This window comes from Budorcas taxicolor, chromosome 6 (assembly GCF_023091745.1).
Source record: "Budorcas taxicolor isolate Tak-1 chromosome 6, Takin1.1, whole genome shotgun sequence".
Lineage (NCBI taxonomy): Eukaryota > Metazoa > Chordata > Mammalia > Artiodactyla > Bovidae > Budorcas > Budorcas taxicolor.
The window spans coordinates 93,320,747-93,348,575 of NC_068915.1; the positions used below are offsets into that span (position 1 = coordinate 93,320,747).

General features: G+C 42.4%; 1 protein-coding gene across 2 annotated transcripts in view; it reads left to right on the top strand.

Moving 5' to 3' along the window:
• The window catches only part of ANXA3 (annexin A3), a 74,528-nt gene that overhangs the window by 30,921 nt on the left and 15,778 nt on the right, over positions 1–27,829 (top strand). For both annotated transcript variants that reach the window (XM_052642069.1, XM_052642068.1), the window contains exons 4-9: positions 5,506–5,600; positions 9,053–9,166; positions 12,987–13,077; positions 19,154–19,233; positions 25,493–25,549; positions 25,899–25,992. In XM_052642069.1, coding sequence (XP_052498029.1) covers positions 5,506–5,600; positions 9,053–9,166; positions 12,987–13,077; positions 19,154–19,233; positions 25,493–25,549; positions 25,899–25,992 — 531 coding nt within the window. The remainder of the gene's footprint in view (positions 1–5,505; positions 5,601–9,052; positions 9,167–12,986; positions 13,078–19,153; positions 19,234–25,492; positions 25,550–25,898; positions 25,993–27,829) is intronic.

A 27,829-nucleotide genomic window follows, 5' to 3' on the forward strand; every position in this document is an offset into this window, starting at 1 on the left:
ACCCGCCTATCGATGCGGGATACTGACTGAGCAACTAACACTTTCACTTTCAAACACTGCCATGACCATCACTGCTATCAACAGTCATCATCATTATCACCATGAATCATTACAGATACAGTATCTTCTGATTCTGTCTGGATCTCATTCCCACCCTATTCTCTAGAAATAAACAACATTCTAAATTAGAAATATATTTCCATGAAACTTTTAATTCTGTACTCCATATGTGTGTACACATTGTTTTGCATGGGCTCAAACAGTATAAATTGAAATCCTACTGTAGGTATTCTTCTGCAACTTTTTTTTTATCCCTTAACATTATGTTTTTGAGATTTATCCATGTTGATATGTTTAGCTCTAGTTCATTAATTTTAACTGCAGAGTAGTCTATTGAATTACTATGTCGTAAGATGGAAATAGTGATGGAACTTTTAAATTGCCTACAATTCTTTTCTATTACAGTATAAAAGTACTGCACTGAATAGTCGTGCTTATGTCTTCTATGAATGTTTGCTAGCATCTCTCTAGAATATAAATTTACTAGAAATTTTGCCAAACTGCTCTCTCAAATGACTTTACAAGTTAGCATTCCTACCAGCAATATGGTTTCCCAGGTGGCACAACAGTAAAGAATCCGCCGGCCAATGCAAGAGACACAGGTTCCATCCATCCTGGGTCAGGAAGATCCCCTGCAGAAGGAAATGGCAACCCACTCCGGTATTCTTGCCTGGGAAATCCCATGGACGGAGCATCCTGGTGGGCTACAGTCCACGGAGTCGCAAAGAGTCAGACACAACTGAGCGACTGAACACACACACAGCACCAGCAATGTATAAGACTTCCTCTTGCCCAGTAGTCTCATCCATACTTGCTATGGTCATCCAGTAGAGTGGGTCTAAAATTGTACCTCATTCTATTTCCTTCCTGTCTCTTATCCCTCATTACTGATGCAGTTAAGCATCCTTTCTTATTTATTGGCTTCCTTTCCCATGAATTACTCCTCGGTACCTTTTATCCATTTTTCAGTTGGGTTGTGTTCTTTGGCTTGGCAAGAAATAATTTTTTAATTTATTTTTTAAAATAAATTTTGGGTATGAAACATTTTTTTTAATTACAAGCCATGAAAACATCTTTTCTCCAAATGTGATTTCCTTTTCACTTGCCTACAGTAACTTTAATCGAATAGAAGTTTTCCATTTTGGTGAAATTAACTTTACCAATATTTTTTGTAATAACTTACCCTTACTGTCTTTTCTGTGGTGAGCACATAAAGATACCCTGCTGTATTTTCTCCCCCAGATTTTATAATCTTATTTTTCACATTGAGATCTTTAATCTGCCTGGAGTAAATGCTTGTGAATGGCATTTAAATCTAATTTGATTTTATGTGGCTATGCAATTGTCCCAGTGCAATCGATTGAAGAGTTCATCCTTTCCACACTGATTTGTAATGCCACCACTGTCTCATAAGCTTTGCTATTTTTCTGCTCTCTGTTACATTCCACTGGTCTATTTGCCTCTCCCCATCTTTATACAACATTGTCATAACTACTATTATTATTTTATAGTGACACTAGTTTCTAGTAAACCGGGAGTTTTTCTTCTTGGCTCCTTGCCCTCTCCTATAAATTTTAGGGTCAGTTTGTCAAGTTTCATGAATTATATTATTAAGGTTTTATATCAGTTTATTATTATAGTATTTCTGCCTGTTTAGGTTTTTTTTTTTTCTGTTTTTAAATGAAAGTTATTTCTTTATCTACCTCTTGTTTCCCTATTTCCACACAGTGTTGAATAGACTTTTCCATGAGGCTATTGTCAAACTGAATGCATTAATGGTCTTTAAATTCTCTCTGTTGTCTTTCTTTCTTTACATTATGTTTCTTCACAGGTTTGCAGATCCACTCTGAGGAGGTTTTCCTTTGTAAAACGAGGTGTCGAGGTGGCATTTGCCTTAGGGACGTGTGAGATCCAGCCTCTGAATCATGGGGCATCTTGGTTTAATTTCTGGTCTTGAGCATTTGCAGAAATAAGAGAGGAGAGCTTGCCTGATGTACAACCTACATGTGATGTCTAGGGGCATAAGGTATAGAGAAGCAGAGAAGGAGGTGGGAAATTAGAACAGAGACATGAAACAAGAGCTGGTGGTGGCGGTTTAGTCACTAAGTCGTGTCCGACTCTTGCGACCCCATGGACAGAGGAGCCTGGCAGGCTACAGTCCATGGGATTCTCCAGGCAAGAGTACTCTAGTGGATTGCCATTTCCTTCTCCAGGGGATCTTCCCAACTCAGAAATCAAACCCAGGCTCCTGCATCATAGGCAGATTCTTTACCAACTAAGCTACAAGGGAAGCCCAAGCTAGGTCCAAAGAAACTGGTACACAAGCTAAGGAGCTTAAGCTTCACCCTGAAGATTACAGAGAATCTTTAGGATTTCTATCAAGGGATTGATATGATCTGTTAAAAAACCATCATTGATATGATGTGTTTAAAAAATTTACTTAGGCAGAACTCTACAGTATGAATTATAATGGGATCAAGTTAGGAGGCTACTGAAGTTTCCAGGTAAAATATGTTGAATGCACAGTAGCAGAAAAGAGGACAAATTCAAGAGATTCAGTTGATTGCTACAACGTAAAGAGTAGGGAAGAGAAAGGAGTATAGGATGACTTGAGAATCTTTGCTTGGATGACTGTATCTATATTGGTATCATCGACTCGGGAACATAGAATGAAAGACAAGTTAGAGAGGAAGTAGAATAGAATGAATAGAATGGAATAAAATCCAGTGGAATGAATGCAAATAGAATCCAAATAGAATGAATGCACCCTGGAGCAGCTGAGTTTGAGATACTTGTAGTTAGGTGTTCAGTCATGCATCGGTCCAGATGCCATGACAGGTCCGAGTTGATAATCAGATTCACAGAGCACAACGAGGATTTAATCTAACTCTGTTTCCTTAACTACACAGAGAATACAAGACCAGAGATCCACTGGGGCAGCCTCTTTCACTGGCAGGCCCAGCAGCTAGTCACATACACTTTCTTTTGCCCCATCATTCATGTAGAGTGAATGGTCCATGGCACCACTGCTATGGACAAATGGGACGAAGGCGTGTGTGGATCACGCAACATGGGGAAGATGAGCCTTGAGTTCCAACTGATCTTTTATACCATTCTAGCCAACTCACAGCCCCCAACCCAGGGGTAGTCCTCTACCACAAAGGAGTAGGTAGACACCACTTCCAACAATATCTTAATACTTAATTACTAAGAAAATGGTGACGTAGAGGTCATTTTCATGCCAGACACGCATTAACTCTTTCAGTTCAGTTCATTCGCTCAGTCGTGTCTGACTCTGCGATTCTATGGACTTCAGCATGCCAGGCCGCCCTGTCCATCACCAACTCCCGGAGCCTCCTCAAATTCATGTCCATCGAGTCAGTGATGCCATCCAACCATCTCATCCTCTGTTGTCCCCTTCTCCTCCAGCCTTCAATCTTTCCCAGCATCAGGGTCTTTTCCAGTGAGTCAGTTCTTTGCATCACGGGGCCAAAGTATTGGAGTTTCAGCTTCAACATCAGTCTTTCCAAAGAATATTCAGGACTGATTTCCTTTAGGATGGACTGGTTGGATCTCCTTGCTATCCAAGGGACTCTCAAGAGTCTTCTCCAACACCACAGTGCAAAAGCATCAATTCTTGGGTCAGCTTTCTTTATACTCCAACTCTCACATCCATACATGACCACTGGAAAAACAAAAGCTTTGACTACACAGACCTTTGTTGGCAAAGTAATGTCTCTGCTTTTTAATATGCTGTCTAGGTTTGTCATAGATTTTCTTCCAAGGAGCAAGCATCTTTAAATTTTATGGCTGCAGTCACCATCTGCAGTGATTTTGGAGCCCCAAAAAATAAAGTCTGTCACTGTTTCCACTGTTTCCCCCTCTATTTGCCTTGAAGTGATGGGACCAGATGCCATGATCTTAGTTTTCTGAATGTTGAGTTTTAAGCCAACTTTTCCACTCTCTCTTTCACTTTCATCAAGAGGCTCTTTAGTTCTTCACTTTCTGCCAAAAGTGTGGTATCATCTGCATATCTGAAGTTATTGATATTTCTGCCAGCAGTGTTGATTCCAGCTTCTGCTTCATCCAGCCCAGCATTTCTCACGATGTACTCTGCTGCTGCTGCTGCTGCTCCTGCTGCTAAGTCGCTTCAGTCGTGTCCGACTCTGTGCGACCTCATAGATGGCAGCCCACCAGGCTCCCCTGTCCCTGGGATTCTCCAGGCAAGAACACTGGAGTGGGTTGCCATTTCCTTCTCCAATGCATGAAAGTGAAAAGTGAAAGTGAAGTCATTCAGTCCTGTCCGACTCTTCGGGACCCCACAGACTGCAGCCTACCAGGCTCCTCTGCCTATGGGATTTTCCAGGCAAGAGTACTGGAGTGGGGTGCCATTGCCTTCTCCTGATGTACTCTGCATATAAGTTAAATAAGCAGGGTGGCAATATACAGCCTTGACATACTCCTTCCCCTATTTGGAACCAGTCTGTTGTTCCATGTCCAGTTGTAGCTGTTGCTTCTTGACCTGCATACAAATTTCTCAGGAGGCAAATCAGGTGGTCTGGTATTCCCATCTCTTTCAGAATTTTCCACAGTTTGTTGTGATCCACACAGTCAAAGACTTTGGCATAGTCAATAAGGCAGAAGTAGATGTTTTTCTGGAACTCTCGCTTTTTCAGTGGTCCAACGGATGTTGGCAATTTGATCTCTGGTTCCTCTGCCTTTTCTAAATCCAGCTTGAACATCAGCCCTTTACTTGTACTTAAAACAGGTAGTTAAGTATATGGGTCTGAAATGCCTGAGACATGTATGGACCAGTGGACATAGACACACATGTTTTGGACTAAAAGGTTTGGATTAAGGCTCAGATTCTTGCTGTGCCATTTAAAAGCCGCATGACTTTGGCAAATGAGGTGTGTTTCCTAAGTTTTTACGTCTTTATCTTTAGAACAGTTTAATCATACCTACTGCCCTGGACAGTATTAACTATGACAATTAATAAAAGGTGCCTAGTGTGTGGTAGGTTCTCAGTTAGCATCAGTTCCTTTTTTCTAGAGAAAAAAAATGACTTTGTATACCAAATATGGAGATAAGAGAAAGATAGAAGGTGAAATGACAGTAACTGAACCTCACAAGGATGAAAGAAAACCTACTTCAAAAGCGGCATGATCCTTGTGGTTCTTCCTCTGTCTGATGTCTGGATGGGAATATTTGAGCCATGATGGCTTTCTTCCCCTAAAACTATCCAAATAAAGTTAATTTTCTTTCCTCAAAGCGAGGGAATCAAAGAAATAAAGATGCCAACCTGATAAGACCTGGAAATTAGAAATTAAAATGCCTTCCTCTCTGCATCTGTTTCAGACAGTTAATCATCTTTCTTTTGTTCATGACAGATACATTAAGCATATTTGGGTTGATGGTGAATACAATTATTTTCGTCTCATTTAGGGACCGATGAGAAAACACTGATCAGCATTCTGACTGAGAGGACGAATGCACAACGGCAGCTGACTGCTAAGGAATATCAAGCAGTGTGTGGAAAGGTACGGTTTCCCTAACATAACAGGCAGTAATGAGCTAATCACTGATGGATCAGGGCTGCTCCCACGTGATGATGCCCCCAGATCTTTTATTTCAGGCCAAGGGTAACAGAAAGTGTCCAGTATATCCAGTCAATAGCCTGGAATAGATGTGGTTTTGCTCTTAACTGTCTGAATGGCCTTGGACATGTTGTTTGACCTTGCTGGACCTCAGTTATCTTCACCATTGAATAAGGAGGTTTGCCTTGGATCAGTGGCTCTAAATCAAGGATGATTTTGCTCCCCAGTGGCTATTTGGCAGCATCTCCAGACATGCTGATTGCCACAACTGGTGGGAGAGGGATGTTGCTGATACCTCATGGGACAAGATCAGAGAAGCTGCCCAACATCCTTCAATGTGCAAGACAGTCCCCACAACAAAGAATCATCTGATCAGTTATCTGATAAGTCCTGTCTTAGGTGATTTTCAATTTCTCTTTCATCTTTAATATATTTATGTAATTATAGATTTTTAAATTCATACAGTGAATGAAAATTTACTAAACACCAGAAGTTTTATAAGAATTCTTCAGGACCATTTTGTGTGTCTTTTCCACCTAGTTTTTTGAGTGTTGAGTTTTAGGCCAGCTTTTTCACTCTCCTCTTTCACCTTCGTCAAGAGGCTGTTTAGTTCCTATTCCCATTATGCCATTAGTGTGGTATCATCTGCATATCTGAGGTTATTGATATTTTTCCCAGCAATGTTGATTCCAGCTTGTGCTTCACCCAGCCTTGCATTTCACATGATATACTTTGTACAGACTTTAAATAAGCAGGGTGACAATAAACAGGCTTGACATACTCCTTCCCCAAATTTGGAACCAGTCCGTTGTTCCATGTCCGGTACTAACTATTGCTTCTTGAGCTGCATATAGGTTTCTTAGGAGGCAGGTAAGGTGGTGTGGTATTCCCATCTCTTTCAGAATTTTCCAGTTTGTTGTGATCCATACTGTCAAAGGCTTTTGCTTCATTTAGTCAATGAGGCAGAAGTAGATGGCTTTTGGAATTGCTGTGCTTTTTCTATGATCTCTTTAAGAAAATTAGCAGTGGCCACAGGACTGGAGAAGATCCTCTCCTTTCCAGTTCATATCAAATTTGGCAATTTGATCTCTGTTTCCTCTGCCATTTTTAAATCCAGCTTGTACATCTGGACATTCTTGATTCACATATTGTTGAAGCCTAGCTTGAAGGATTTTGATCATTACCTTGCTAGCATGTGAAATGAGCACAGTTGTGTGGTATTTTGAGCATTCTTTGGCATTACTTTTCTTTGGGATTGGAATGAAAACTGACCTTTTCCAGTCCTGCGGCCACTGCTGAGTTTTCCAAATTTGCTGGCATTTTGAGTGCAACACTTTCACAGCATCATCTTTACAGACTTGAAATAGGTTAGCTGGAATTCCATCACCTCCACTAGCTTTGATTGTGGTAATGCTTCCTAAGGTCCACTTGACTTCACACACCAGGATGTCTGGCTCTAGGTGAGTGACCACATTATCGTGGTTATCTGGGTCATTAAGACCTTTTTTGTATAGTTCTTCTGTGTATTCTTGCCACCTCTTCTTAATCTCTTCTGCTTCTGTTAGGTCCTTGCTGTTTCTGTCCTCTCTTTGCATGAAATGTTCTGTTGGTATTTCTAATTTTCTTGAAGAGATCTCTAGTCTTTCCCATTCTATTGTTTTCCTCTATTTCTTTGGATTGGTCAATTAAGAAGGCCTTATCTCTCCTTGCTATTCCCTGGAACTCTGCATTCAGTTGGGTATATCTTTCCCTTTCTCCTTTGCCTTTTGCAAAGGGAAATGCTATAACATAATTTTTATTTTTAAAAGATTATTTTAGCTGCCTGGATAATGAACTGGTAAGCGAAGAGTAGAAACACAGCCCAGTCAGGCTGTTGGATCCAGAATCAAGAGGGTGTTGTGACCATCCGCAGGCAGCTGAGGCGTCACCCAGCAATGTTCTCCCAGCCCACGGCTCCCTTAAGACACCCTCCTCTGTGCTTCCCCTGTGTGTGTGCTCAGTTACTCAGATGTGTCCAACTTTTCGTGACCCCACAGACTGTAGCCCACTAGGTTCCTCCGTCCATGGGATTTTCCTGGCAAAAATCCTGGAGTGGGTTGCTATTTCTTCCTTCAGGGGCCCTTCCCCACCCAGGGATTGAAACTGCATCTCCTGTAGTGCAGGCCGTTTCTTTACTCCGGAGCCACTGAGGAAGCGCTGTGTTCCCTTTATCAGATATTTCATATATTACATGGAAATTTTATCTTTGACTATTTCTGTTTTTCCCTTTAGGGGACAGTGTCCTAGGGGTAAGGATTGTGTCCAACTCATCATTAAGTGCCTGGCACAGAGCAGGTACCCAGTAAACACTTGTCAAATTAAAAGAATTGCCAAGCTTCTGGCCAAGGCAACATACCCATGTACAGGGAATGTGAACGATCCATTGGCCTTTCAGGATTTTCAAAACACGGAGGAAGGATAGAGGCGAAGGATGAAAACCATGCCTCGAAGTGGGACGGAAGGAGAGCATGTGAAGCAAGATCCGTCTGAGGACAGATGGGTTGGAGTGTAGCTGTTGAGGAGGAAACCCCTCAGGATGACTACAGTGGCTCCAATCCATTTGTTTTGGCAGGAGCCTATCCCCACTGGGCCCCCAGGGTCACGGAAGATGTTGGTCTACACCCACATCGTCATAGCAGTCCGGTGGGCTTTCAGCCTCTTGTTTCAAGGCTGGAGATCATCAAGAGCAGGAAAAATAATTACTCAGTAATACTCCTTTGGCTATTAAAAATAGAAACCATATTACTTGCCTTCAAGCAAGCGAGATGGATTGGACTTAGGTAACATGTGAAAACACTGCCGAAAGAGGGTATGAGTAAGTAAGGTTTCCCTGTTGCCACATTTCTAGTTTCCCCTGCTCTCGTTGCCAGAAAACTGCTTTGGGTGCTTCCTGGTCCCACACTCCGAGCAGAGGCAAATGACCACGCACTGTCTTCCCTCATCTTCTCCCTTCGAACCTGTTTGGCAGACACTGAGAAGCCAGGCGGAATGGAGCACCTCCTGTTAAAACTGAGTGTGAATTACGGGGCTCCTCCCCCATCCTCTTCCCTCACCCAGCCCCAGCTCTGAGAACATCAAGGGCCTGGGAAATGCATTTTAATAGACAGTTCCTGTCTGTGCCCCTCACAGGACCTCCTCCACTGCCTTCCCTTCAGGAAACCATCTATAAAACAGAACATTTTGGAAGCAGTCATAAAATGCAGATTAATAGCCATAGAAGTATTTTCACCATTTCTGTTTATCGCCTGTGGATGTACATGTTTTTTGCCTGAATTCATACATTCACAGTCATCTATTACTAGATGACTTTGGAGGAAGAGAAGTGGTTCATGATTTTCTCTTTCTTTTAATTTCAGGAACTGAAAGATGACTTGAAGGGTGATCTCTCTGGCCACTTCAAGGGTCTCATGGTAGCCCTGGTGACCCCACCGGCAGTGTTCGATGCAAAACAGCTGAAGAAATCCATGAAAGTATGAGCTCTGCACAGGCCGTTTCTGCCTAGGATTTGATGATCAGAAGGAGTGTCTTTCTTCCAGTGCACACTTGAGCACATGCTTAGTTGCTCCGTCATGTCCGACTCTTTGGGACCCCGTGGGCTGTAACCCGCCAGCCTCCTCTGTCCATGGATTCTCCAGGCAGGAATACTCGAGTGGGTTGCCATTTCCTTCTCCAGGGATCTTCCCGACCCAGGGATGGAAGCTGAGTCTCTTGTGTCGCTTGCATTGGCAAGCAGGTTCTTTACCCCCAAGACACTGGGGAAGGCCTGCACCCTTGAGGTGTGGGAGTCAGCGTGATGGATTTGGAGATTCCGTGCTCTCCAACTGTTAGAACAGCCCTGAAATGGGAAGCAGTTGTGGAACCTTAAGCCCACGTGTTCCTAGCCTGAAAGGATATTGTCCAATTTTGTTTCTTTGACCTGAGGAGTCAAATTCTCTATTTTGTTGTCACTGAGAGTTAGTGGCGCCATCATTAACCTCATTGCCTAGGCCCCAAAACTAGAACTATCCTTGATCCCTCGCTTCCTCTCACACATCAAAGCTACCATTTTTTTTTTTTCAGAGAAGCTCAGCTCTCTTCTTAATTAAGGCTCTTTGACTGATTGAATTAGGCCTGCTTAGAATATCTAAGATGCTCCCCGAAAAGGTTGATCAATAATAGACTGCAACTGCAAAATACTTTCACAGCAACACTAGATTAATGTTTGATTAAATAACTGAGGACTGTAGCCCGGCCAGACTGACACATAAAGCTGATTATTACACCCTCTCCTCCCCTGCCCACCACCCCAATTCATTGCTGTAGCTGTACTGGCTTTCTTGATGCTCTGTGGACATTCTCAGCTTATTCCTATCTTGAAGTCTTTGTACATGATGTTCTTTCCATCTGGAACACTATTCTTCCAGATATTTTCTGTTAATTCACTCAGTTTAATTTTCTTAATTGCACCTATTACCATCTAAAATTATCTTGTTAATTTTCGGTTATTTACATATAATTTTTTCCATCCAATGAACATGCAAACTTTGATCATATCAGGGAATCTCATCCCTTTAGGAACCTCCTCTGGTTCTAGAGGAAAGCCTGTGATGAAATAGATGCCTGACGTACGAATGAGTTCCGAGAGTGAGTTTGTAAGGTCCAGTTTGTTCATAAATCCAACAAAGTTAGCCTAGGTACCCAACTATCTATCAGCTATACAGTACTATACTGTAATATATTTATAATACTGTTCACACAAATAATACATAAAAAACAAACACAAGGAATAGAACACTTTTAATCTTACAATCTTACAGTATTAATACCTTGAAAAGTAACAGTCGTACAGTACAAAAGTTGGCATACAGGAGCGTGTTCGAGTCTTTGAAAGTTTGCAACTTAAAGGTTTGTGTGTAGAGGACTTACTGTATTTGTTGACCTGAAGGAGGGGAAGGAAGAAGTCTAGTTCTGAGGCAAGACCATCTTCTTCCCATCAGAGATAATCACTTTCTTTTCTGTGAAAGAAGTATAGGTACCCTGCAAAGCAGATGACAAGAGGTACAAGAGATATATTGGGTGAAATGCTTGCGAAGGATAAAGAAGAGACAGAGCAGGGTAGGTGGGGCAAAACTGCTGGCTACAGTACGAGTGTGACACCTGTGAAAGGAGAGAGGGAAGGAAGGCGGCTCCGACAGGAAGAGCCTCCGTCTACAGCACTGCTCTGAGGAAGCCGTGGCAGACCGATGGGGAGCCCTGAGCAAGGTGTGCCCTTTGGAGGAGTCTTACATGGGGTGGAATGGTGGCCCAGCTTCGGTTCCCCTTCCATGCTCAGTCATAGCTGAAAGCAGCCTGGAGAGACCATGATCTTGGTGTGGATTTTGTGGCAGATCCAAAGGTTGGAAGCTGTCAGCCAGCTACATTCTTTGCAGCATGTTCTCCTGAAATGAAATCTCAGCAGTGCATTTCTGTGGCTGCTACAGGGGGGACAGCTTAGCAGGTGAAATGGTGAGAATTAGATTAGCCAACAAGGATTAGTAATTTTCCCTCTATGTAAAAGAAATCCAAAAGAAGCCATCCATAGCTCAGTATCATGGCACCATCATTATCAGACCTTCAGTCTTGAGGTTCCACCATCTTCAGCCTGTAGATTATACTTCTTATCTAGATGGCTGCTCAACATCCAGCCATTACACCTTTATTCCAGACAACTGAAAAGAGTCAAAGGCCAAGACGTGTTCATCTTTTCTCTTTACGGACTCCCAGAAATTGTACGTGAGGCATCACATGTATTTCATGGATCAGAATTTAGTTATATAGATAACCTAGCTCTAAGGGAAGCTGAGAAATACAGTCTTTATTTGGGTCCATGTGTGCTAAGTCGCTTCATTTGTGTCCACCTCTTTGCAACTCCATGGACTATATAGCCCTCCAGGCTCCTCTGTCCATGAGATTCTCCAGGCAAGAATACTGGAGTGGGTTGCCATGCCTTCCTCCAGGGGGTCTTTCCAACCCAGGGATCAAACTCACATCTCTTGTGTCTCCTGCATTGGCAGGCAGGTTCTTTACCACTGAGCCATCTGGGAAGCCACTTTATTTGGGTAGCTTTGTGCTAAGTTTGAAAATGGGGATTCTGTCAACAATGAATTCTGATCAACGATGATAAAAAATATTGGATCTGCTCAATTTTGCCATAAACCTAGAACTGCTCTAAAATGAATCAGGAGCTTGGGATTAACATATGCACACTAATGTATAAAAGATAGATAACCAGCAAAAGCCTACTGTATAGCCCAGGGAGCTTTACTCAATATTCTGTGATAACCTATATGAGAAAAGAATATATATATGTTAATGTATAACTGAATCATTTTGCTGTACACCTGAAACTAACATGACATTGTAATCAACTATACTTCAGTAAAGTTTTAAAAAGAAGGAAAGCACCCCCCAAAAAAAGTCTATTTAAAAATAATAAAATAAAATAATTTGAAAAGGAGATCTATTGGGGAACCACTAGGAATCTTTGCCACAGAGGGACACAATTCAGCCCCTTTTCTTATACTACCTTGACCTGCTTTGATCAAGTGCTAGTGTACATGGCTTCTACAGTGTGACTCAGTGACCTCAATATAAACCAAGACTCAGGAATCACTAGCCTCTAAACCAGCTGGGCTCATGGTCTCATATAATATCGAGGCTTTAAAAACCTCCCCAGTGAAGAGGATGATGCTTGCTGACCAACACGGTACATTGGCATAAGGATGAACTCATTCAAAAGAATTGCAGAGCCCTCTAAATACAATGACACATTTGAATGCTCACTTCCGATCCTGATGTAAGCTTTCCCTTTATACTCTTTCCTCCTGGAATTAGTCAATGAATTTTTACACTACAGCAGGACATTTTCTTTAAAATTTTAATGTCAGTTAACTTTAGATGATTCATGTTATTTTAATACTAAAATATACAGAAAATTTAAATACTGGCTTAAAGAAAGTGATTGACTAAAAACGATTCTTTTCTTCCATGTAAAACGAGATATTAAGACCAAAGTGCGTAAAGCTGAGTTTTTTTAAGTGTTCTAAAAATAGTTTTCCGTGAGACTTCCCAGGTGATTCAGTGGTTAAAAATCTGTCTTCCAATTCAAGGGAGATGGGTTCAATCCTTGATCCAGGAACTAAGATCCCACATGCTGTGGGGCAACTAAGCTGGCATGCCACAACTAGAGATCCTGAATGCCACGACTAAGACCCAGTGCAGTCAAATAAATACTTTTTTTTTTTTTTTAATAGTTTTCCTTTTTCTTTCTAGGGCACGGGGACAAATGAGGATGCACTGATTGAAATTCTAACCACTAGGACGAGCAAGCAGATGCAGGAGATCGGCCATGCCTACTATACAGGTGATCATGTTTTCTGCTTACCTTTACCGCTGTTCACACCTATATGAGCCAATGCTATTTTCCCCCAGAAACCCACCAAGCTCTTCTTCATGAGTGATTTTGAGAAGGCAAGAGTATAAAAAGGAGGACACATTCTACAATGGGCTAAGGACTGTGGATTTTTCAGAGAACATTTTAATATGATCTTAGCTAGAAACTGCTATAAAGCAATGGCATTAATGCTTTGCATGTAAACATTACAACTCTAGTGGATTTTGCTCTCAGCAATTGCTGCTTAATTGAATCAACCATTTTCATCAATGGAAGAGACTCAAATCATTGTATATTCATATGACATGCTAAAAACACTGGGCTTAGCCTCATGATTTTTGGTGTGGGAAATTGTGTGTGTGTGTGCACTCAGTTGTGTCTTAACTCTTGGTGATCCCATGGACTGTAGCCCGCCAGACTCCCCTGCCCATAGAACTTTTCAGGCAAGAATGCTGGAGTGGGTTGCCATTTCCTTCTCCAGGGCACCATCAAGACTGGTGGCGTGAAGAGATGTACTGAGAAAAGTCTGGGAGGGTCCCAGACATAGCGCTTGGAGGTCTGCAAGATGCATCCCCCTCCCAGCACAGTGATGTATCAATCTAACTGCCAACCAGGGAGGGTCACTTGGTCTTTGGTGTCTGGGGTTTTCAGTGGGGTTTTATTACACATGCCTGATTGTTTTTTTAGAAACCAAGCAACAGAACCTTTTACTTGTTCATTGATTCTCGGCTGCACGGGGTCTTCATTGCTGCACACAGGCTTTCTCTGGTTGCAGCAATCGGGGCGACTCTTGGTTGTGCTGCGTGGGCTTCTCACTGCGGTGGCTTCTCTTGCTGCAGAGCATGGACTCTAGAGCGTGCAGGCTTCCGTAGTTGGCGGCACACAGGCTTAGGTGCCCCATGGCATGTGCGATCTTCCCAGACTGGGGATCGAACTCGTGCCCTCTGCATTTCATTGCACATGGATTCTTACCCACTGGACCACCAAGGAAGTCCTACACAGGCATGACTGACTGACTCCATCACAGCCATGTGACTGAACTCCATCTCTAGTCCCCTCCTGCCCACTAGAGGTCAGGCTGATATCACATGGTTCAAAGCCTTAACCCTTTAGTCACCAAGTTGATCTTTCTAGTGTGACCCAGCGCCATCTGGAGTCATCTTGTTAGCATAAACTCAGCTGTGGTTCAAGGGACCCTCCATGAATAACAATGATATTCCTATTGGGGAAATTCTGATTGTTTAGAGGTTAGCTGCAAAAAGCAAGGGACAGTGACCAGCCCAATTCTGATTAAACAATAGCTTCCTGCGCCTCCTCCAAGTACCTTAAGGGAGCTATGGTTTCTATGGTTTTGTATCATGGGAGCTTTTGCAGTGGAAGAGAGCAAAAGGAGGGATATACCAGTCCCCAGGTGGGTGTTAGAGAGTTTACTTTGAGAATTTCTCGTTAAAATGTAGATCCCTCAAAGATAGGTGACTATTTTATTGTTAATGTGCTAATCAGGTCTAGTCAGAAAACCAGAAACACATTACAGAATTTTGATATCAAGAATTGTTTAAGCACCTTCTGGAAAACTGAAAAAGTGGAACAGAAACACAGGCGTAGCTCAGAAGTGTAACCCTCGAGGCCGGGACGAGATTAGGGTTTTTAGAAACTAGCTCAGAGGAGGGTGCTGGTACTTTCCGATGTTGGTACTGGGCTGCCCAGAAGTTGTTCTGGTTTTTCTGTAATATTTTTGGGAAAACCCAAACAAACTTTTTGGCCAACTCAATGCTTCAGGGGTTCAGAGGAGAGGCCTCAGAATTGGAGTTCAGATTTCCGTGGAGGGGAAGGGGGCTCCATCTCGCTAGGGCTAGTACCTACAGGGGCATGTAAACAGGTGACTTGTTCTAGGAGCCTGGAGCCAACTGCTGCTGTCTGGGTGAATCTCTTCACCAGGTTGACACTGTCCTTCCTTCCTTCTCCTGCCTTCCATCTGATCTCCCTCTACTCCCCTCATTGGTGGAACCTGAGAGGGAGGTAGGGTGGTGGGGGCAACAAAAGAGAAATATAATTTGTCGAGTCCTGCCCCTAGCTCCACAAGTCAAGGTGTAGAGGAGCAAATTTGGGGTAGATGAGACCATTGCTCAAAAATAGGCATAGATGGGTACATGGTGGGTGTTTAATGTCTTTGATTCCCTCAGTCCAACAAGATGTACTTGTAAAAAATCACGAGACCCCGGGGCTGTATCCCAAGATGCTATGTTGCTTTTTGGTATCTGTTAGAAGAGTTACCACTCCATGAGTTGACTGACCCCAAAATTCTCCCTGAAGTTCAGCATTTGTTTATGTACAAACAGCCCTGTGGTGTAATCTCTATGAAGGGGGAATTTTTGTCTTTTTTGCTCTATGTTTTATTTCCAGTGCTCAGAATATTTTTTGAATGGATATCCCTAAGATTGAGATAGGGGACCTCAAGAGCCAAGTGAATGGGACTACTGTTTTGCTAATATGACAAGTGGATCCTTGTTCAGAGGTACCAGATGTCCCGGTATCTGTGTGAGTTAAGCTCTCTAAAGCTAGAAAGAATTGAACCACATCTAGGTTCCCTTGGTAAGTAGGGATTCATGATACACAAGAATTGAAAGAAGGAAATAGTAAAAGAAGGAAGAGAGCTACAGCCAGTAATCTCAGTCATGTAGAGCCAAGCTGATACAGGACACAGAACTTTCCTGGGGACTCAGCCTTCCAGTCACTCCCTTTGCATCAGGCATCCGTGGCTCCCCTGTACATCTCCATCCGAGCAACACTTTCCCCTCCTTCTCAGCCTCTACTGTTCTTGAAGAGACCAAGTAACATCTCTTCACTCACCACATGGTATGTGTCTCCTCAAGGCTTGCATTTGCTCACGGTTTCTGATTTTTTTCTTGGCTTCAGTTTTATGCTTTATTTCTGGGAGTCTTTCCACTTCATTATTACTCTTGTACGGCTCACTCTGTAACAGAGAAGATTCAGTGGGCTCAGAAAGGCACTTTCTTTTAGGCAGAGTTCTCCCACCAGGTCACCTCATAGGCTGCTGGCTGCCTCTAGTCAGAGGCCAACTCTGTTGCAGTCAGCTGTAGTGAGAGCGATGGCGTCATATAATGTGAAACAGTGACCTATGCATTAGAAATCCGTCAGACGAACTGTCAACATGGCCCTCATAGAAGGACCAAGTATATGGAGTGGCTTGTACAGTACAATGATACAATAACACTTCAATGAATAGAGATCTAAATTCTGAACTCTTCCCAGTATTCTAAAGTCAACAGTGCATGAGAGAACACTGAATCAGGAATCAAGAGCTCGAACTTCTGCTTCAAATTCTGCATTATTAAAACACTGTATTTGTTTTTCTGTACCCTACTGTGCCCCAAAATGCATAAAGTAGTTTTCAACTTTTATTGAAAAAAATCTTCATATTTTTAGTCTCAGTTCAGTTCAGTCACTCAGTTGTGTTGGACTCTTTGCAGCCCCATGAACTGCAGCACGCCAGGCCTCCCTGTCCATCACCAACTCCCGGAGTTCACCCAACCCATGTCCATTGAGTCGGTGATGTCATCCAGCCATCTCATCCTCTGTCATCCCCTTCTCCTCCTGCCTTTAATCTTTCCCAACATCAGGGTCTTTTCTAATCAGTCAGCTCTTTGCATCAAGTGGCCAGAATATTGGAGTTTCAGCTTCAACATCAGTCCTTCCAATGAACACCCAGGACTGATTTCCTTTAGGATGGACTGGTTGGGTCTCCTTGCTGTCCAAGGGACTCTCAAGAGTCTTCTCCAACACCACAGTTCAAAAGCATCAATTCTTCAGCACTCAGCTTTCTTTGTAGTCCAACTCTCACATCCATACATGACCACTGGAAAAACCATAGCCTTGACTAGATGGACCTTTGTTGACAAAGTAATGTCTCTGCTTTTGAATATGCTATCTAAGTTGGTCATAACTTTCCTTCCAAGGAGTAAGCATCTTTTAATTTCATGGCTGCAATCACCATCTGCAGTGACTTTGGAGCCCCCCAAAATAAAGTCAGCCACTGTTTCCACCGTTTCCCCATCTATTTGCTATGAAGTGATGGGACCAGATGCCATGATCTTAGTTTTCTGAATGTTGAGCTTTAAGCCAACTTTTCACTCTCCTCTTTCACTTTCATCTTCACTTTCTGCCATAAGAGTGGTGTCATGTGCATATCTGAGGTTACTGATATTTTTCCTGGCAATCTTGATTCCAGCTTGTGCTTCCTCCAACCCAGTGTTTCTCATGATGTACTCTGCATAGAAGTTAAATAAGCAGGGTGATAATATACAGCCTTGATGTACTCCTTTTCTTATGTGGAACCAGTCTGTTGTTCCATGTCTAATTCTAACTGTTCCTTACTGTTTTCCTGCAAAAAAATACCTGGAGTAAAAAGGAGGTGTGGGAGGTTGCATGAGCCTCATCTAGATAATTCTAGTATTATAAAATACTTCTCCAAATTCTAACAAATCAGCATCATCCTTAGGCTTGATATTTTTAAATTAAAAATTTTTTTTTCAAAAGAGTGAAGGATAGATGTAACATAACATGAGTTAGGGAAAATGATGCCTACTAAAAGTTAATATTACTTAGATAAATAATCTGTATTTATAGTGGATTTTGTTTACTTCAATTGCTCTGGAAAATTATAGATTTCATAAAAGAGACTTACTAAAATCACACTGAAAAAGTTTCTCTCTCAACACAGTTTTTAAGATTAGATAATCTCAAATCATTTTCTGTTTTTAAATTTGTTTTTGGCTCCACTGGGTCTTTGTTGCTAAACTCGGGCTTTCTCTAGTTGCAATGCATGGGCTTCTCATTGCGGTGACTTCACTTGTTGCAGCTCATGGGCTGTAGAGCGTGGGGTCAGTGGTTGCAGCACCCTGCAACTTAGTTGCCCCTCAGCATGTAGGATCTTTCTGGACCATGAATCAAACCCATGTCCCCTGCATTGGTGGGTGGATCCTTAACCACTGGGCAACCAGGGAAGTCCTCATATCATTTTCTATAGTTGTGCTTTACTGATTTAAAAGGATAAGTATTCATATGACTAGTTTATAGAGTTCTTGAGAATGAGGCAGGCAGTTCAAGTAGCTCCATGGTATCAGCTGCATCCAGGTGTACAGGTGGCTCTTTAGTACAGGGCTACTAAAATATGTGAACACACAGTTGGCATTTGTTATGGAAAAACAGTATGTTTTAGGGTAGCTTTCTTACTTTTGAGAGCTATCAAATAATGCAACCTAGCTGTATGCATTAAGATTAGAGATAGGTTCAATACAGCAAAAATAACAGTGGCTTAAGTAAGATGAACATTTATTTCTTTCATATATAGAAGTGTAGACATAAGCAATTCTAGGACCAGTATGATAGCTCCTCAGAACTTTCAGGAACCCAGACCCCTTCCTGCTTATTTTTATGCCATCACTCAGATGTAGTTCTTCACAGACCAAGATGGCTGCCTGAGCTCCAGCAATCAATCTACACACTAAGCAGTAGGACAGAGGAAGGCACGAAGATGGACATGAGCCATCACTAAGGAGATTTCCCAGCAGTGTCCTAAAGGTCTGCCTACATTTCATGCCAAGAGGAGAGCGGAGAATGTGGTCTTGAAGCTGTGTGTACTATGTCTTACTTAAGGCCAGGTTTCTATTCCTAAGGAAGAAAGATGTAGTAGAAACTGGAAAGCAAACTAATAGCCTAGCCACCCTAGCTTTCTCACTATACATTTCTTAGTATCGTAGGCAGATGAAACGAACCATGATTTGATCCAGAATGGCAGCTTTTTTTTTTTCTATTCTGTGCTACTACCACACCACACACTATAGTAATGGTTATAAGAAGAATTTATCTATTGCAGAAGAGCACTAAAAGATTAAGAAAAGAAGCAGTAGCAAGATTTATTTTATCAGGTACTCATTCCTTGCCAATGTTGACATTTAAGCTTTTCTGTTTTAAAATGATATTTTTTAGCTTCTCAAGGCTTAGTTTCATTCTTATCTGGTTTCAGTGTACAAGAAGAGTCTTGGAGATGAGATTAGTTCTGAAACATCGGGTGATTTCCGGAAAGCTCTGTTGATTTTGGCAAATGTAAGTTTTTGTTTTTCATTTTTCATTTTCCCCAATAAGATGCATGCTCAATAATGATTTTTAGGAAGTTTTCAAACAACCAAATTGAGACAGTGAGACTGCAGTTTTCCTTATGAAATGATTTGTTCATTTTACATTTGCATCACCACCATGCAGCATAATATTTAACTACCGTCATTAAAGTATAACATAATGAGTAGACAAAAAATCTTGTTTTGATCAGTATATGGACTAAATGTATTTTGATCAGGGTTTGTAATACATTAGAAAATATTCTGTAAGTTCATCTGGGCTTCCTTAGTGACTCAGATAGTAAAGAAGCCACCTGCAATATGGGAGACCTAGGTTCAATTCCTGAGTCGGGAAGATCCCCTGGAAGAGGGGATGGAAACCCACTCCAGTATTCTTGCCTGGAGAATCCCATGGACGGAGGAGCCTGGCAGGCTCCATGGGGTCTTGAAGAGTTAGACACAACTGAGCAACTAAACACACACACAAGTTCATCTAGAAGAAAAATCATTTATTTCCATTGTAAGTGTCTCCATTTTTAAGAACATGCTGATTTTCTTCTGAACTTCAAAGAATATATCACTTTTGGTAGCATTTAAATTAAGTAGGAAACATAATTGAGAATTACCTTCAGAGAAGTTGTATATCAGTCTCAGGACTTAAAAAGTGACTTTCTGCAACTTCATCCTTGCCCTCTGTGGAAGAGCCGATAAACCATTCATCACCATGTGACCAAAATGTGGCCACACCTTGCTGTCTCTGTTTAGGATGCTCATGGCTTTATAAAAAAGATGGTAAGGTCAAGCACGATAAAGGGTGGAAATGGTATGGGCCTAACAGAAACAGAAGATATTAAGAAGAGGTGGCAAGAATACACATAAGAACTATACAAAAAAGATCGTCATGACCCAGAAAACCATGATGGTGTGATCACTAATGTAGAGCCAGACATCCTGGAATGTGAAGTCAAGTGGGCCTTAGGAAGCATCACTATGAACAAAGCTAGTGGAGGTGATGGAATTGCAGTTGAGCTATTTCAAGTCTGAAAAGTTGATGCTGTGAAAGTGCTGCACTCAATATACCAGAAAATTTGGAAAATTCAGCAGTGGCCACAGGACTGGAAAAGCTCAGTTTTCATTCCAGTCTCAAAGAAAGGCAATGCCAAATAATGTTCAAACTACCGCACAATTGCACTCATCTCACATGCTAGCAAAGCAATGCTCAAAATTCTCTAAGCCAGGCTTCAACAGTGCATGACCTAAGAACTTCCAGATGTTCAAGCTGGATTTAGAAAAGGCAGAGGAACCAGAGATCAAATTGCCAGCATCCACTGGATCATGGAAAAAGGAAGAGAGTTCCAGAAAAACATCTACTTCTGCTTTATTGACTATGCTAAAGCCTTTGACTGTGTGGATCACAACAAACTCTGGAAAATTCTTCAAGTGATGGGAATACCAGACCACCTTACCTGCCTGCTGAGAAATCTGTAGGCAGGTCAAGAAGCAACAGTTAGAACTGGACATGGAGCAGTGGACTGGTTCCAAATTGGGAAAGGAGTACGTCAAGGCTGTATATTGTCACCCTGCTTATCTAACTTATGTGCAGAGTACATCATGCGAAATGCCAGGCTGGATGAAGCACAAGCTGGAATCAAGATTGCCAGGAGAAATATCAATCACCTCAGATATGCAGATGACAACACCCTTATGGCAGAAAGTGAAGAAAAACTAAAGAGCCTCTTGATGAAAGTGAAAGAGGAGAGTGAAAAGCTTGGCTTAAAGCTCAACATTCAGAAAACGAAGATCATGGCATCTGGTCCCATCACTCCATGGCAAATAGACAGGGAAGCAATGGAAACAGTGAGATACTTAATTTTGGGGGGCTCCAAAATCACTGCAGATGGTGACTGCAGCCACGAACTTAAAAGATACTTGCTCCTTGGAAGAAAAGCTTTGACAAACCAAACAGCATATTAAAAAGCAGAGACATTACTTTGCTAACAAAGGTCCATCTAGTCAAAGTTATGGTTTTTCCAGTGGTCATGTATGGATGTGAGAGTTGGACTATAAAGAAAGCTGAGCACCAAGGAACTGATGCTTTTGAACTGTGGTGCTGGAGAAGACTGTTGAGGGTCTCTTGGACAGCAAGGAGATCCAACCAGTCCATGCTAAAGAAAATCAGTCCTGAATATTCACTGGAAGGACTGATGCTGAAGCTGAAACTCCAATACTTTGGCCACCTGATGTGAAGAACTGATTCATTGTTAAAAGACCCTGATGCAGGGAAAGATTGAAGGTGGGAGGAGAAGGGGATGACAAAGGCTGAGATGGTTGGGTCCCTGACTCAATGGACATACGTTTAAGTAAGCTCCAGGAGTTGGTGGTGGACAGGGAAGCCTTGCATACTGCAGTCCATGGGGTTGCAAAGAAAGGAACATGACTGAGGGACTGAACTGAACTGAACTGAAGGTCAGGGATGAGGTACAGTCATAGATATGTGTAAGAGGGGCTTCCCAAGTGGCGCTAGTGGTAAAGAACCCGCCTGCCAATGCAGGAGACATAGGAGATGCAGGTTTGATCCCTGGCTTGGGAAGATCCTCTGGAGGAGGAGATGGCAACCCACTCCCGTATTCTTGCCTGGAGAATCCCTTGGACAGAGACGTTTGGCTGGCTATAGCCCATAGGGTCCCAAAGAGTTGGACACAGCTGAAGCAACTTAGCATACACACACTCACATGTGCAAGAGAGGAAATGACTTAAGCCCTGTCTCAACAGCCTCTTTCAGCTGATTTACACACCCCTTCAGTTCAGTTCAGTGAGTTCAGTCACTCAGTCATGTCTGACTCTTTGCGACCCCATGAATCGCAGCACGCCAGGCCTCCCTGTCCATCACCAACTCCCGGAGTTCACTCAGATTCACATCCATCGAGTCCGTGATGCCATCCAGCCATCTCATCCTCTGTTGTCCCCTTCTCCTCCTGCCCCCAATCCCTCCCAGCATCAAAGTCTTCTCCAGTGAGTCAACTCTTCGCATGAAGTGGCCAAAGTACTGGAGTTTCAGCTTTAGCATCTTTCCTTCCAAAGAAATCCCAGGGCTGGTCTCCTTCAGAATGGACTGGTTGGATCTCCTTGCAGTCCAAGGGACTCTCATGAGTCTTCTCCAACACCACAGTTCAAAAGCATCAATTCTTCGGCGCTCAGCCTTCTTCACAGTCCAACTCTCACATCCATACATGACCACAGGAAAAACCATAGCCTTGACTAGACAGACCTTAGTCGGCAAAGTAATGTCTCTGCTTTTGAATATGCTTTCTAGGTTGGTCATAACTTTTCTTCCAAGGAGAAAGTGTCTTTTAATTTCATGGCTGCAGTCACCATCTGCAGTGATTTTGGAATGCCAAAAAATAAAGTCTGACACTGTTTCCACTGTTTCCCCATCTATTTCCCATGAAGTGATGGGACCGGATGCCATGATCTTTGTTTTCTGAATGTTGAGCTTTAAGCCAACTTTTTCACTCTCCACTTTCACTTTCATCAAGAGGCTTTTGAGTTCCTCTTCACTTTCTGCCATAAGGGTGGTGTCATCTGCATATCTGAGGTTATTGATGTTTCTGTAGGAAAATCCCGATCACTGTCCCAGCCTGAGGGTCGAGGCAACACTTGTCATTATGCTACTAGGGAACAATTTATCCTCATTATAGTTTCAGTTTTTTTCAATGGTGAAAGCCTTTTGAAGTTTGAATCTATAAATTCAAGTTGATGAGACATCACTACAAACATACAATCCCACAGGTCAGTATTCCTAAGTGTATATCTACTTGTATGTGTGGTGAGCACACACGCCCACAGGAGGCAGTGGCGAGCAGGGCTCCTGGACAGGGTTTCACAATCGGGCCTGGACCTTCCTACTCCTCTGCTGCCTACCAGCTCTATGTACTTAGACAAGTTACTTTAACTCAAGCCTTAAAGCCTTCATTTCACATCTGTAAAATTAAAATAATAGTATTACCAACCACCAAGGGTGCTGTGAAAATACAGAGAGAGAAAGAGTATAAATAACAGCAGAGAAAGTCATTGATATGTGGTGGCAGCAGCTTATTGGAATTAATGCCGACGATCATCAACACTTTTATTATTGGAACCGAGTGAATGATGAAAGGAAAACAAGAAAGCCACAAACCAGAGAAGGCTAGTTGGAGCAGAGTAGCAGCAGCACTGGAAGCCAGAGAAAATAAATCATGCAAAAGTCAGGCAGGCATACAAAGACCTAATATTTGTAAATAGGCATAAATATATTTTTAAAAATTTTTGTTTATTATTTATTTATACTGAAGCATAATTGCTGAATTGATGCTTTTGAATTGTGGTGTTGGAGAAGACTCTTGAGAGTCCCTTGGACTACAAGGAGATCCAACCAGTCAATCCTAAAGGAAATCAGTCCTGAATATTCATTGGAAGGACTGATGCTGAAGCTGAAACTCCAATACTTTGGCCACCTGATGTGAAGAACTGACTCATTGGAAAAGACTCTCATGCTGGGCAAGACTGAAGGCAGGAGGAAAAGGGGACGACAGAGGATGACATGATCGAATGGCATCACCAACTCGATGGACATGAGTTTGAGCAAGCTCCGGGAGTTGGTGATGGACAGGGAGGCCTGGCTTGCTGCAGGCCATGGTGTCGCAAAGAGTGGGACACGACTGAGCGACTGAACTGACTGAACTTTATTTATAGTTATCATAAAATATTGACTTTATTTCCTGTGTTGTGCAGTGTATCCTTATAGCTTATTTTATGTCTAATAATTTATATCTCTTATTCCCCTAACCCTATAATGCCCCTACTCGCTTCCCTTTCCCCATTCGTAACCACTAGTTTAGAACAAATGCATTTTTTAAAGTATTATAGCCAAAAGTTTCATTCATCTGTAATTTGCAAAATAATTCAGGCAATCCTCTTTCCTTCTCCATCTTCCATCTTTTATAATGTCCTGAATAATTTATGTGCAAGCACACACACTTAGCCACAGAGCCTTCAACAGTAGAGTTGGTGGGGAATCTTTGAGTTTGGGGTTTATTTTAATAGATTTTATTTTTAGAGCAGTTTTAGATTTCCAGAAAAATGCAGCAGAAGCTACAGAAACCTCCTACATGCCCCTCCTCCTCGCACACATCTTGCGTTAGCATGGTACATTGGTTATAGTTGATGAATGAATTAAATGATAAATGAATTAGATGATGATTACATGATGAACGAATGAACTGACACATTATTAACTAAAGTCCGTACGTTAGGATTCACTCTTTGCGTTATACATTCTATGGGTTTGGACAAATGTTTAATGTCTTGTGTCCACCATTACAGAATCATATGGAATAGGTTTACTGCCCTAAAAATCTGTGCTTCAGTCATTCATCCCTCTCTTTCTCCCTCTGAACCTCTGGTAGCCAGTGATCTTTTTATCTCTATAGTTTTGCCTTTTCCAGATGGTCCTATAGTTGAAATAATACAGTGTATGGGCTTTTCAGACTGCATCATTTCATGGCTTAATAACTCCTTTCCTTTTTGTTTTTTGTTTTTTTTTTTTTCATCACTGAGTGCTGTTTCACTGTGGGCTACCCAGGTGGCTCAGTAAAGAATTCACCTGCCAATGCAGGAGACCTGTGTTCAATCCCTGGGTCGGAAAGATCCCCTGGAGAAGGAAATGGCAACCCATTCCAGTATTCTTGCCTGGGAAATCACACAGACAGAGGACTCTGGTGGGCTACAGTCCACGGGGTCACAAAGAGTCAGACACGACACAGAGAGAGAGATGTTGTTGAGCATCTTTTCATGCACTTTCTCACCATTTGTGTATCTGATATCTATTCAGATGCTTTGCCCTTTTTTAATTGGGTTGTTTGTTCTCTTTTTGTCAAGTTTTAAGAGCTTCTATGTATTTTTGATCAAGCCCTGTATCAGATATGTGTTTGCATACATTTTCTCCCAAGGTGTGGCTTGTCTTATGATTCCCTGAAGAACCTTGAGTTTCCAGAAAAGGAAACTCGTGCTCGGAAGACTGTAGGCATTTGCTACAGATTTCATGGCTAGTCAGCGGCAGGGCCAGAAAGAGAGCTGTGAGTGCTCAATTCCTTTGGGCTATGTGGTCCTCACTGGAAGAAACAGCTCTAAGAGGCCCGCAGGTTGAAATGCCAAATGGTGGAATATTTATCTTTAAAAAGACTGCCTTCATTTTTATCTTCTCTGATTAGGGCAGAAGAGATGAGAGTCTAAAAGTGGATGAGCAGCTGGCCAAAAAGGATGCTCAGGTCAGTAACAGAGTAGAGCAAACATGTCCTTGAACTCTCCTCCCTCCTTACTGCCTTCTTATATCTCCGGCATCAGCTGGGGCTGTGCTCTCTTCTTTTCTGTCTGAAGGAGAAGCCTGAAGCCCAGCAATACCTTAGCTCCATCTTTCTGCCTTCCCCAGTGCTGGTTATTATTCCCCTGGCTCCTGCCACTTTAACTGTCAGCTTTTTCTGCTAGAAGTGAGAGACAAGGCTTATCGAAGACCTCAGTGACCTATGAAATAAACTTACCCCTCTTCTCATCCCACCTCCTCAAAAGAGACAGAATTGGGTCCGTACTAGCATTTACGTCTTCCCTCTTTTCCAACAGATTCTCTATAATGCTGGTGAAAAGAGATGGGGCACGGATGAAGATGCCTTCACCGACATCCTGTGTCTAAGGAGCTTTCCTCAATTGAAACTGAGTATGGATTCATGTTACAATCTTTTTATTTTTTTCTCTGCGTTGTGTTGTTTTTGCAAGTACTTCAGGGTTTAATATACATAATTCTGGAAAATGAAGTTAAAAATGGTGAAGGCGGTCCCATTTTTATGTACAGACATTTCAGGAAACTACCTGGGGAAGCTGTGCTCCAACCCAAGGAGAATCAACAGTACTCGGGTTTTACCCTCGGAGCTGAGTAGATTACCTGTGTGTGTTCGGTCACTCAGTTGTGTCCAACTCTTTGCAACCCCACGGACTGTAGCCCAACAGGTTCTTCTGTCCATTGGAGTTTCCAGGCAAGAATACTAGAGTGGGTTGCCATTTCCTCCTCCAAAGGGATCTTCCTGATCCAGGGATCAAAGCCACATTTCCTGTGTCGCCTGCATTGCAGGCAGATTCTTTACCCCCTGGTGTTGATGTTCAGTCACTCAGTTGTGTCCAACTCTTGGCAACTCCTTGGACTGTAGCATGCCAGACTCCCGTATCCTTCACCATCTCCTGGAGCTTGCTCAAACTCATGTCCAGTGAGTCGGTGATGCCATCCAGCCATCTCATCCTCTGTTATATCCTTCTCCTTCTGCCTTCAATCTTGCCCAGCATCAGGGTCTTTTCCAGTGAAACAGTTCTTTGCATCAAGTGGCCAAAGTATTGGAGTTTCAGCTTCAACATCAGTCCTTCCAATGAATATTCAGGACTGATTTCCTTTAGGATTGACTAGTTTGATCTCCTTGCTGTCCAAGGGACTCTCAAGAGTCTTTTCCAATACCACAGTTTTAAAGCATCAGTTCTCCAGTGCTTAGCCTTTTTTATTGTCCAGCTCTCACATCCATACATGACTACTGGATAAACCATAGCTTTGGCTAGATGGGCCTTTGTTGGCAAAGTAATGTCTCTGCTTTTTAACATGCTATCTTGGTTTGTCATAGTTTTTCTTCCAAAGAGCAAAGTCTTTTAATTTCATGGCTGCAGTCACCATCTGCAATGATTTTGGAACCCAAAAGAATAAGTCTGTCACTGTTTCCATTGTTTCCCCATCTGTTTGCCCTGAAGTGATGGGACCAGATGCCAAGATCTTCAGTTTTTGAATGTTGAGTTTTAAGCCAGCTTTTTCCTTCTTCTCTTTCATCTTCATCAAGAGGCTCTTTAGTTCCTCTTCGCTTTCTGCCATAAGGGTGTTGTCATCTGCATATCTGAGGGTATTGATATTTCTCCTGGCAATCTTGATTCCAGCTTGTGCTTCATCCAGCCCAGCATTTTGCATGATGTACTCTGCATAGAAGTTAAATAAGCAGGGTGACAATATACAGCCTTGATGTACTCCTTTCCCAATTTGGAACCAGTCCATTGTTCCATGTCTGGTTCTAACTGTTGCTTCTTGACCTGCATACAGAATTCTCAGGAGGCAGGTCAGGTGGTCTGGTATTCCCATCTCTTGAAGAATTTTCCAGTTTGTTGTGATCCACACAGTCAAAGACTTTAGCGTCATCAATGAAGTAGATGTTTTTCTGGAATTACCTTGCTTTTTCTATGATCCAGCAGATGTTGGCCATTTGATCTCTGGTTCCTCTGCCTTTTCTAAATCAGCTTGTACATCTGGAAGTTCTCAGTTGATGTATCGTCGAAGCCTAGCTTGAAGGATTTTGAGCGTTACCTTCTAGCATGTGAAATGAGTGTGTGACAGATAATAGACAGGGTCGGTTTGGGAGGGAGGAAAGAGGAGCCGCCGTCTGGGCTGAAAGCAGAGAGCAGTGTTCCTGCTGATGGCAGATCCTAAATCACGGCTTCCAGCCCCTTTCTTGCCTAGTTAGCTACTTTCC